Here is a 12,652-nt window from a genome sequence, read left to right on the forward strand (position 1 = left end):
TTATTCAAAGGTCAACTGTATATGTGTTATAGATGTGCAGTATAGTACATACTACCTTTGGATAGTAAGGCTAAAATTAATTTGTAAAGGGCTTTATTCAATTGCTTTTAAAACAAACAAATGCTACATAAATGAAGCATAGTCTCAGAAATAAAAAAAACTATCCTAAATGTTTCAAGTTCACAAGACCTAGGATTATCTCCACTAAATAAAGACTAGTTTAAGTTTGTTGGTTTAATTAAAATAGACATGTCTATAAAGTTATCAACAGTGAAAAATAATGCAGCCATACCATTTTTATTCTACCTGGGTTATCTCTATTACAGAATTTTTCACCAAGAAAAATAACTTGGTATACTAAAATTTTCATGAGTAATCTAAACATAACTACTAAGAACAAGTGATTTGAATAGATGTAAGTGTGGTAAGTATTTTCACTTTCCAGTAATAACTATAGTTTATGGTATGTTTATTTAAATATATTCCCCCAATTTTTTCGGTAACTTGAAATCTTAGAGTTTTTCTGTTAATTTAAATGATGAATATTTAATTGAATACCTAGATTGTTTCCCAATAAATATTAGAACATTAATCCTGAATGTAGGTTTATCTACTTTTGGCTTCCTGTTACTGAGAAACTTAAGATATTTGAGTTTATTAGTAAACTTTTTTTTCGTTTACCACATTGGAAAATTTATTATAAGGAAGAATGTATTTCTAGAAATTATGACATGTATTTCTAGAAATTATGACGTGTATTTCTAGAAATTATGATGTGTATTTCTAAATTTGCCAATCCACAGCATGCCCATGTAAGAGATAGTCCACAGCTTTCTACATCTCAGTTTTCACTATGAATTAACCATTCTAAGAGACATTCTAATCATGTATGTAGTTAGAACTACTTAGAAAAATAAACGTGAAGGGAAATAACTGTGTATGAAAAGTAGGTAAGGAAAGTAAAATGACTCATTGTTTTAGAATAAGAAAGACAAAAAATAGAACAAAATTGTAGACAGTTTGTGTAAGAGGAACCTTGGTTTTATGTGTAGTCAGGATGGCTAGGATTAAAATAAATTTATTTAATTGTTTAAAAATGAGTTTTACTATCAAAAGTACACTGGTGCAAAATTAGAATTTTATTTTCTCTGTTAAAATTACTAAGGTTTTGTTGGACTTTTGGTCTACTTTTGATAACAGATTGTGAAATTTTCTTTCATTTTTAAGTAATCTGCCTGAACAGTGAAGATTTTATGTCATACCAAAATAACTTTCTGTGCTTCACACTGTCTTCATCAGGTCTTTTACTTAAGAAAACCCAATCTTCTCAAAATTAAAGAGCTTAAGATTTGCTCACAATTATGTAACTTTCTGTTTTGCCTTTAACAATATCTACTATCATTTTATTAAATGGATATTTTTGACAAACTTCCCCCAAACCAAATTCTAAATGAAGTTTTTTGACTTCAAACTTTTTTGGAATTTTCTAGAAGGCCTCTGGAACATCTCAAGACATTTGCTCTCTTTATAAAAAAAAAAAGATGCTAAACTAAATAGGCTTATTTACTATGCTAAATTAACCAAGAAGTGCTGTCAAATAAGTAATATTAAGTCTTCTTTATTTTGTACTTGTATAGGTATATGTTACAAGTATATAACTGTATAACAGTTATAAACTGTATAACATTCCTGGAACTCTTATATGTTCTGGCAAAATATTATCAGTCACAATTTTAGTTACTATCTTAAAATGCTATATATCACAGAAATAAATATACTTCCTTAGCAAATTAGTTGGCATCAGATCTGCAACAATGGGCATTTTAAAGTCTTTTGTAACTTACAGACAGCTACTGTTTTACTCTAATATTTTTGCAAAAATGAGACTCATGGAAAGGACTTTGACAAGCGCTCCTGACCACTGACACTGCTACAAAACTAGAAAGTAATAAACCTTGAGTACGTATCTTTCAGCTGAAGAAAGCTCCACATGACGTCTAGAATTGGGCAAACTCTGGAGACCTGCAAATAAAACTGACTAGGGAGAGAGATAGCTGAAATCAATGTAAACTGCCTCCACCCAAGATGCTGGATCAAGACTTCATCCTTTAACTAAACAATAAAAACCTTTTCTTCTTTTCTTTCTTTTACTTTGGCATTGTCCTAAAAAGACAACACTATCATCCATATCTCCCAGGACATTACGAAGGTGGATAAGCTTTTAGACTACTGGCTCTGCCATTAAAAATACCAATTTATCCATAATGCTAGAGAACCACTGGTTTTCCCTATGACCACTTTTTCATCTATTCCGAATGTCCTGTAAACTACAACTGAAACTCCCTTAGAAATCATTTAGAGGGTCTGATTTTTATGGCCAGAACAACTAGTGCCTTGTTTTTACTTTTCTCTTATTATAGGTGCACTAGACACAACTAGACATAATACCTAGAGAAATCGCAGTATATCTGCACTCCCATATTCTTATGATTATCTGTGATTCTTCCCCAGTCATGAAAAGATCTTACCAGCAGCACCCATCTTTGCCAGAAATTTAGAACAACGTTCTATTTTGAGCTAGGAGATTTACTTTCCAAATGCACTCAAAACCTAACTGACCCTTGGTTTGAATGGGCAAATGTAACAAATTCCTGCAAATGAATCCATTAGTAGGAATGGTTTGTGCCCCAACATGATTAATCTTTGTCTGTGTTGATAATCATTCTCCTGGAGCTTATGCATGCCTTGATGGCTGGTGTGTAACCAGGCAATGCCTCTTAGGTTGTCTCTCTATGCCCATGTGTGTGTACGCTCAATTGCTTCAGTCATGTCCGACTCCTTGCAGCCCTATGGACTATAGCCTGCTAGGCTCATGAAATTTTCTAGGCAAGAATGCTGGAGTCAGTTGCCATGCCCTCCTCCAGGGAATCTTACCAACTCACAGATCAAACCCTATTTCCCCGGTTAGGAGTGAGTACAAATGATCAGAAACCATCATTAACTTTTGAAAGTACTGCAGAATCCACTGCTGAGGCTGCCCAAGAAAAATCCTTAGACTTTCTGACCAAGGTTGCTCTTAAGGATGGGATAGCCGTTGATTACCTCGTAGCTTAACAAGAAGGTGTCTGTGCTGCATCCAACACCACTTGCTGCACCTGCGTTAACCCTTCTGGGGAAGCTGAAACTCAGCTTCATAAAATCACTGAATAAGCTACTCAGCTTTAAAAAGTGATTGCTTTAATAAGACCTTTCTCTGACATATTTAATTTTGATTGGTTTGGGTCCTGGGGACCATGGCTCTGAAGTGCACTCCAGACACTGGGAATTGTCTTGCTTATAATAATCCTAACAGTCTTCCCGGTGCACTTTAAATGCATGTTTAAGTGCCTGTTTGCAGCCACTGACCACCAAACGATACCCTACGACTGAAATGTCAGAAAACGGATGAAGAGAATGACCAACTTAAAACATGTGAACCTGAAGTCATCATCTGTGAATAGCACACAGAGAATCAGCAAAAACTGGGAGATCTTCAGAGCAGTAGCTTGGAGTGGCATGTGGTGCCTTACATTTTTATCACATCTCTCAAGCTAAGTCTGATCAAAATAGGAGAATTGTTAAAAAACACACAACTGGCCCAAAATGGAGTCACTTGTGCTAAGCCCTACTTCACCAAGCTGAAACTTATAAATTTAATATAGATTCACCCTCTCCCAGGAATAGAATCTTACACCAGGCAATCTGGAATGGCCAGGTCAGAATTAGTGAGGTTATCTGACTCACAGACCTCTACCATTCCCTAAAGGAAGGTGACCCTGTCACAAACCATCAGCTCTTTGCTGGTATAACTTCCTTGCCCAGGTTGCCCCTATAAAAGTCTTTCACTTTGTATAGCATATCCGAAAGAAAGTGAAGTCGCTCAGTCGTGTCCGACTTTGCAACCCCATGGACTGTAGCCTATCAGGCTCGTCCATCCATGGGATTTTTCAGGCAAGAGAACTGGAGTGGGTTGCCATTTCTTTCTCCAAGGGATCTTCCCAAACCAGGAATCGAACCCAGGTCTCCTGCATTGTAGGAAGACGCTTTTACCAGCTGAACCACTGGGGAAGTCCCTTATAGCATTTCAGAGCTCCTTCCTATAAATGCTAGATGAGATGCTGCCCAATTCATGAATCACTGAATAAAACCAGTGAGATCTTTAAAATTTACTCAGTTGAATTTTCTTTCTTAATACTCTGAAACATTATCTGATATATAATAAGTTTTTATAAGTGTTTGCTGAATAAATAAATTATATTTCAATATTTCATTAAAGCACTTTTGTTTATCTCTTAAACACTATACCCATCCTGACACTGTACAAGAGGCAGGGATCAAGACCATCCCCAAGAAAAAGAAATGCAAAAAGGCAAAATGGTTGTCTGAGGAGGCCTTACAAATAGCTGTGAAAAGAAGAGAAATGAAAGGCAAAGAAGAAAAGGAAAAATATACCTATTTGAATGCAGAGTTCCAAAGAATAGCAAGGACAGATAAGAAAACCTTCCTAGTGATCAGTGCAAAGAAATAGAGGAAAACAATAGAATGGGAAAGCCTAGAGATCTCTTCAAGAAAATTAGAGATACCAAGGGAACATTTCATGCAAAGATGGGCACAATAAAGGACAGAAATGGTATGGACCTAAAAGAAGCATAAGATATTAAGAAGAGGTGGCAAGAATGCACAGAAGAACTGTACAAACTAGATCTTCATGACCCAGATAATCATGATGGTGTGATCACTCACCTAGAGCCAGACATCCTGGAATGCAAAGGCAAGTGGGCCTTAGGAAGCATCACCATGAACAAAGCTAGTGGAAGTGATGGAATTCCAGTTGATCTATTTCAAATCCTAAAAATGATGCTGTTAAAGTGCTGCCCTCAATATGCCAGCAAGTTTGGAAAACTCAACAGTGGCCACAGGACTGGAAAAGGTCAGTTTCCATCCCAATCCCAAAGAATGCTCAAACTACCACACAATTGCACTCATCTCACATGCTAGCAAAGTAATGATCAAAATTCTCCAAGCCAGGCTTCAGTAGTACGTTGAACCGTAAACTTTCAGATGTTCAAGCTGAATTTCAAAAGGCAGAGGAACCAGAGATAAAATTGCCAATATCCGTTGGAGCATCACAAAAGCAAGAGAGCTCCAGAAAAACATCTACTTCTGCTTTACTGACTACGCCAAAGCCTTTGACTGTGTGGATCACAACAAGCTGTGGAAAATTCTCAAAGAGATGGGAATACCAGACCACCTGACCCACCTCTTGAGAAATCTGTATGCAGGTCAGGAAGCAACAGTTAGCACTGGACATGGAACAACAGACTGGTTCCAAATAGGAAAAGGAGTATGTCAAGGCTGTATATTGTTACCCTGCCTATTTAACTTATATGCAGAGTACATCATGCAAAATGCTGGGCTGGATGAAGCACAAGCTGGAATCAAGATTGCCAGGAGAAATATCAATAACCTCAGATATGTAGATGATACCACCCTTATGGGAGAAAGTGAAGAAGAAAAAGAGCCTCTTGATGAAACTGAAAGAGGAGAGTGAAAAAGGTGGCTTAAAGCTCAACATTCAGAAAACTAAGATCATGGCATCTGGTCCCATCACTTCATGGCAAGTGGATGGGGAAACAGTGAGAGACTTTATTTTGGGGGGCTCCAAAATCACTGCAGATGGTGACTGCAGCCATGAAATTAAAAGATGCTTGCTCCTTGGAAGAAAAGTTATGACCAACCTAGACAGCATATTAAAAAGCAGAGATGTTACTTTACCAACAAAGGTCCATCTAGTCAAAGCTATTGTTTTTCCAGTAGTCATGTATGGATGTGAGAGTTGGACTATAAAGAAAGCTGAGCCCAGAAGAATTGATGCTTTTGAACTGTGGTGTTGGAGAAGACTCTTGAGAGTCCCTTGGACTGCAAGGAGATCAAACCAGTCCATCCTAAAGGAAATCGGTCCTGAACATTCATTGGAAGGACTGATGCAGAAGCTGAAACTCCAATACTTTGGTTACCTAACGCGAAGAACTGACTCATTTGAAAAGACCCTGATGCTGGGAAAGATTGAAGGCAGGAGGAGAAGGGGATGACACATGATGAGATGGTTGGAAGGAATCACGGAGTCAATGGACATGAGTTTGAGTAAACTCCAAGAGTTGGCGATGGACAGGGAGGCCTGGTGTGCTGCAGTCCATGGGGTCGCAAAGAATTGGACACGACTGAGCAACTGAACTGAACTGATACCCATCTTTTTGTTCATAATGTTTTTAGCCACCTTTCCATTTAAAAACAAACTATTTCCCTAAATCCTAATTAAACTTAGAGATTGTGCCACATTATGATTCATTATGACCTGCCTCAAAGCAGGTATCAAATGCTAAGTAAATTGCAGTCATTTTATCTTTTCGCCTAAAAAGCATACCTTTATATCTTTCAATGCAAAACCTAGACTATTCTATCACCACCCATGGATTAGGTGAAAGCAACTCCAGTCTATGGAGAGCCCTTGTCCAAGTAGCAGAAGACAGCACATGGCCTCTTTGCTCCCTTCTCTATGACCAATAATCAAAGATTTTTCTGCTGGCCTTTGTCCTGACTTTACCAACATGACTCATCTTAACAGTGTAAATGTGAACATGATTTTATATGAATTTTCATATTAGAGACGTCTGCTCACTTAACATAAAGCTCCATTTCAATCACAGGCTTTTTTCCTTCTCAGAAATGATCAAGAAGAAATGTGGAAAATGATTCTTTGTTTTTTTGAATAGAAACTACCAACATTTTAACAAATTGATTTTTGCTGAAAATAAACATAATAAAGTAGTATTTTAAAAACGGAAAGTGAGGGATTTCCCTGCAACAAAATTTTAGGATTATTTAGCTGTTTCCAAGAAGACGAATAAAACTGTGAACATAATGGTTGACTTATTGAGAAAGAAAAATATATTATACAAAGACCAGAAAACAGAGTGGAAGAGAAAGGTCTGTAATGGCTTGGCTGCTAAAGGACATTTTTACTCTCATGCCAGCACTAAGTGCTCTTCCCAATGAATAAACCATATGTCCATTTTTATATGCTTCCTTTCTCTTAGATTCTGCTACTTCACAATATTCCCTTTGTCCCAGCCCCTGCCTCATCTTCAGCCACCCCCAGCCTGGCTCCCCGCATCCCTCACTTCAGCTCCTTGGGCAACCAGTATTTGTGCCCTAGCTACCAATTTGAACATCTGCTACCTGAAAAAAAAGAAAAATCACCTCATTGCCTAACATCCTCCAGGGCAAAAAGTTTGAAGGATTCAGCATCCTCAAAAAAAAACAGCCACAGAAGGACAAAAAAAGCAGCAGCAGCAGCAGATCTTTTCCAGCTCAGTAAAATCTATCTATATAAAGATGAAATGAATAACACTTTTAAAAATTATTCATTGCAAGGAAATCCATGTTACCAACAACGCATTGTCTTTCTTTATGCATAGACTGAGACCCACACAGTTTATTTCATTTTTGCAAGTGTGTCTCTTTTTCAACATATTACCATATAGAAGAGATAGAGCATATATATAACTCCAGAGAACAAAATGCCAGTATTTCCTCTCTTTCTCTTGCATGTTTTTTTTTTTTTCGCTCTCTCTCTTTTTATGTCCCAAAACACTTCCCCAGCTGAAAGATAAGAAAATATTTTCATTGAATTAAAGTGAGCCCTGTGTTAAAACAGCTTGCCTGAATCCAGAGCTCTGAATCCAACCAGAGCTTCATTTCAACACTTGGTCAGCAGCCCTCCCTTTTTCATTTCTTTCTATCAGTGGCCTCGACTCCAACCTAAATTCTCATCATCACATACCTTTGCCCCCAAGGTTTTGCTAGTCCACTTCCTTGATATGTTTGCACTTAATTTGATTCCATCCTTCATGCTTTTTTCATTATTCTTAGCTCATCCACACCACATAAATTATCACTTTTGTTTTCAGTTCCCGTGTGCCCCCTTCACACCAATTCCAAATAAATACTGATTCTCATCTATTTAATCCAAATTAATTCAGATTCCCTCTCCTCATCGCCCATCTCCACCTCTGCCTCCCCTCCTGTCTGTCTGTCTTTCTTACAGCACCTGCTTTCCCCTCCATGTTTGTCTCTGCAGAAGGTTTTACTGGCAAAATGCTTCTGGAGGGTGCAAGGTCATTGCTTCCTGTGTTGTTTTAGGAAAGCTGTGTTCTACATTACTGCCAACTTCAATGGGTCAATGTCTGCATGTCCAATTGCATCCTCTATGACGAGTGGCCGTGCATCACCACCCGGACACTGAAATTACGGAAGTGAGGAAGGAAAAGCTTCTTGCTTTTTAGTGTCATTTAACTTTAAGTGGTTTATTTCTAGTTTACATAAAGCTGTTTTTCTTTTTTTCCACAAAATCATCATTAATCAATATCATCAGCAATAATCAGGACTACAACCAACCCTATTACTGTCTTTAATGAGCTCTTACCATCTGCCAAGTAGTTTACATATATTTGGGCTTCCCTGGTGGCTCAAGGTAAAGAATCCGCCTGCAATGCAAAAGACCTGGTTTCTTGCAATTCCTCCAATTTTCTGCAGTTTCTCCAATCCCTGGGTTGGGAAGATCCCCTGGAGGAAGAAATGGCAACCCATTCCAGTACTCCTGCATAGAGAATTCCATGAACAGAGGAGCCTAGCAGGCTACAGTCCATGGGATCCCAAAGAGTCGGACGCAACTGAGCGACTTTCACTTTACATATATTTACTCATTTAATTTTCAAAACAATCTAGGAGGTAAATTATCCCTGTTTTACAGAGAGGAAACTGAGACTCAGGGAAGATGCCTCAGGTATCCAGGTCATAAATCTAGAAAGCTGTAGAGCCAGAATTCAAACCTGAATCTCCTTGACTGCAAAGCCCTGCTTTTAACTGCTCTGCAGTACTGCCTTTCCAGTAATGCAAGGTGCCTTCGTGGATAAATTCCCCACAGGGAGGATTCTTTCCACTTTAATCCACTATAGGGCAAGTGGTTGCAGGTGCTGGGAAACATAATGAGTTCCACCTTGATAATCACTCTGAGTAGACAATGCCCAAAAAACAAAGCACAGAAGATGCATCACTTCTCAGAGTTATCCTTCTAACACATCCATTAGAAAGAGGGGACAGGAAAAAGAAGCAAATGCTCTGGACTCACCCCACCCCCCCCCACCCACCCCCGCAAAAAGAATCTCTGCTTCCCCAGAGATGCCCAGCCTCCAAACTAGGCAGGACATAGCCTGTCTTCATGTCAATAATTTGAAAAATGTGCTCATAACCATGAATTCCATACCCCCAACAAAGCTCAACCTTCTCACCTCATCCTGCCTTCTCTGGTTTCCTGGGGGGAAGAGGAGATGAGTCACAGCTGAATCCTGGGAGCACTGCAATGTCTTCTAGTTACTTTACTCACTGATTTGAGAAAGACAAATAAATAAAACTAACCTCCAGAACAATACCAGACAGGTGAAAAAAAGAAAAAGTTGACAGCAGCAGGAAGCTTTTGCCTTGAAGTATGTGGACTGGAGGACTCGAACTCAAACTCAAAAGGAACCATGAGTGGGACTTGAACCTAAGCCACGGGTTCAAAAGTAACCTTAGGATAACTTCCCATGAACCAAGCAAGGACCACAAGCAAAAGTCAGTTTGAAATGAGAGGAAAACATGCTTAAGTCTTACGCTGTGAGCAAACACTGTCCGCTATCATCCTCCCATGGGAATGACCTTGAAATTCAAGGTGGTGATGGTTTCAAGACACACATTATACACTCCTACCTCAGGGAAGCGCCTCTGTTCTACACAAAGACATTTCCCCAAACCGCCTCCCCCAAGAACATTAGAGCTGAAAGGGGCCTCAAAAGCCAAATTGTTTGGCAGCTGTAGAAAATGAGGCCACCAGTGAGGTAAAGGGCTGTGCCCAAGGTGACAAAGCTAGTCAGCGACAGCACCAGGACTAGAACCTAGGTTTCCCCATTTTCCAACCAATGATCCATGCACCGCACACCTCTCTGGTAACACACTCTGCAAGTCACCACAGAGCGCCCGGAAGGCAAGCCGCAAGCCCAAGAAGAAGAACTCTCTCCAGACACATCTCCCAGCCTGGATCTAATCACCCATTTCCTCCCAGCAACACTCTGATTCTGCTACTTACACTTTCGGAGCTCTTCCCAGCTCAGCTGGTATTGTGCACGCAGTTTGAAAAAAACATACTGGCAATATCCTTTCAGGGACTCATTTAAAAACCACTAATGACAATAATTGCTCCTACAATGCTAACCCCAAGAAGAGACACCAGCCCTAAGTTTCTACCTCAAAGTAGAGGACAAAGACCAGATTCAAGAAAAATGCTAATCTCATTCTTTTCTTCACAAACCCCACTCTTCTAAATTATCCCATCGCTCCCAAGATAAGTATGAGTCCGGGGAGTTACCACAGAAGTCCTGAGTAAACTGTACAGCCCCTGCCGGTCCCCACCGCCCTTACCACACACATAGCAGTGTAATCACTTTAGCAACTTCACAGTAACAAGCTCATTAAAAAGCAATTCTGCCATCTCTCCATAAAGCACGCGCCAGAGAACAATGCAAAAGAGGAGATGCCAATTAATTATAGAATGATCACATCTAATGAACTCTGAAACCCTCCTGCTGTTGGTGACTTTGATGAAAAATCAGGGATGCTGGAAAAAGAGTAAATAGGGACACCCTGGCTACCTTGTTCAATTGCGAATTCTCTCCAAGGTAACTTCTCAGATTTCAGTGTTGATCAAAACTGCAGAATCACCCCGATCAAACAACGAAAAGTGTCAGGGAAGTGCCAGGTGCATACATCATGCACGGCTGTGAGTCACACAACCAGAACCCCTGTTCGGACATCCTCAGCAGTGTCTGATACCACACCGAGGCTGGCATTGCCCTCTGAAAGGATCTCTGAGCCAGCGAGGGACAAACCCACGTCTAGTGCCGGGGACACCTGGAGATCCTAAGGTTAACAGGTGAGTCACATGGCTTCCCTCCCAGGCCCGCCTGCCTCTCTACACCTCCTAGCTGGCATGGATGCCACTTCTCGGAACAGAGAGCAGCCCGTCCCCCCACGAGGCTAAAGGAGGAAGAAGAAGAAACCACGTGCGGCCAACTTGTACCACTACCTGTGTGAGTCCTCTGGTGGGCCTTTAAGTGGGAGCTTTTTGTATAAACCTTCCGGCACCCGTTAAACTGACAGCGATGAACCCTCTTCTTGTTTTCGGGGCACGCCTCGGCCCCTACCCCTCCTTGATCACTCTCGCTCTGTCCACTCTTAACTGTCCCAGCTGCCGCCACGGCTGCCGCCGCCGTTGCCACCCCTCCCACCTTGACGGAGCCGAGCGCAGCCTTCTTGGCCACCAGTTTCAACGTCACTGTGCCATCCACGGCTGACAGAGTCTGTGAGGTTTTCACCAGATGGCGGCTGAGCTCAGGGGACGATGGGGGCGTTAATGAGGTCACTGCGTTGAGCTGGGCCTGGTTGACGGCTGTGTAGCTGTCTAGAGAAGAGCTGGTTGGCTGGAGGCTGAGGCAGGTCTCAGATAGCAACTTGTCCCGAGAGAGCAGAATGTCCACGGCCGAGCTCTTCTCGCAGATGGTCGCTTCCACGGGGAGCAGCAGGGGGTCTAAGCGCCGGAAGCTCTCCTCGATGCATGGGGGAGGAGAAGCGCGGAGGAAACAGTCCAAGTCCTCACCGAAGGTCTCCGAGATCCTCCTGGGCTCTGTCTGCAGGTAGCGTTCCAATTCAAGGCATGTCTGCAGAAGGCAAGGAGGGAGGGAGAGAAACAGCCATCAGAAGCAAAGAACACCAGGGGACCACATGTTGACAGGCTGAGGAGGAATCTACAGGAAGGAACAGAGGATGCTTCCTGGCCCGAACCTGAAATTTCCTTGGTGAAAGGTCTGACCTTGTTATTTTTCTCCCTGGACACTTCTGAAGGGTTCACAAGGGTCACATCATATGAGCTCAACTACTACAGTTAATGGGGAACTAGGAACCCAGAAGGGCTATCTCACACCATCAAGTTCCCTGAGAACATTCAATGTTAAAATGACCTCACATCCCACAACCCAATTCGGTAGGTGAGATGCTCTAAGCCTCCCTACGAGCCCTTATGCAAGCAAGAAGCAAACAAACTCAGATGAGGTTTTCATAGCAAGGTAAGACTCCCCACAGTCCAACTTCATCTTTCAAACAGACTTTGGCAAATCACAAAGCACAATCGCTACGTATTGTGTGGCAAGAAGCCTGCGTCTCATTAGAATAGTTTGACATCTCTGTCTATGTGATAAAAATAAGTTCAAACACAGCTATTTGAATTGTTAAAGAAAAAGACACTATTTCAATTTAAGGTTTTCACCTGGTAAAGAAGTGAGGCAAGAAAAATAAAATCAGAAAAGTTCAGAGTTTCAACAAATCTTCATCCATGGTGCTCGTTAAGTCTTTGTAAGATGGTAGAAGTGTTTTACGGCAAAAATGAATATTTAAGTTTATAATCTGAAAGCTCTCCTCACTTAACCCTGCTCTTTCAGAATCTGGTAGAAAACCATAGTCCTAA

The 12,652-nt window shown here is 40.9% G+C and overlaps 1 protein-coding gene across 6 annotated transcripts in view; it reads right to left on the reverse strand.

Annotated features, from left to right (window-relative positions):
* KLF7 (KLF transcription factor 7) overlaps positions 1–12,652 on the reverse strand; it is a 101,143-nt gene that overhangs the window by 47,743 nt on the left and 40,748 nt on the right. For 3 of the 6 annotated variants that reach the window (XM_020913891.2, XM_020913890.2, XM_070458533.1), the window contains one exon: positions 11,216–11,849. In XM_020913891.2, coding sequence (XP_020769550.1) covers positions 11,216–11,849 — 634 coding nt within the window. Of the gene's footprint in view, positions 1–9,271; positions 9,484–11,215; positions 11,850–12,652 lie in introns of those variants that run through there. The other 3 variants (XM_020913894.2, XM_020913895.2, XM_020913893.2) reach the window with 3 other exon arrangements.

This window comes from Odocoileus virginianus, chromosome 30, assembly GCF_023699985.2.
Source record: "Odocoileus virginianus isolate 20LAN1187 ecotype Illinois chromosome 30, Ovbor_1.2, whole genome shotgun sequence".
In the NCBI taxonomy this organism is placed as follows: domain Eukaryota; kingdom Metazoa; phylum Chordata; class Mammalia; order Artiodactyla; family Cervidae; genus Odocoileus; species Odocoileus virginianus.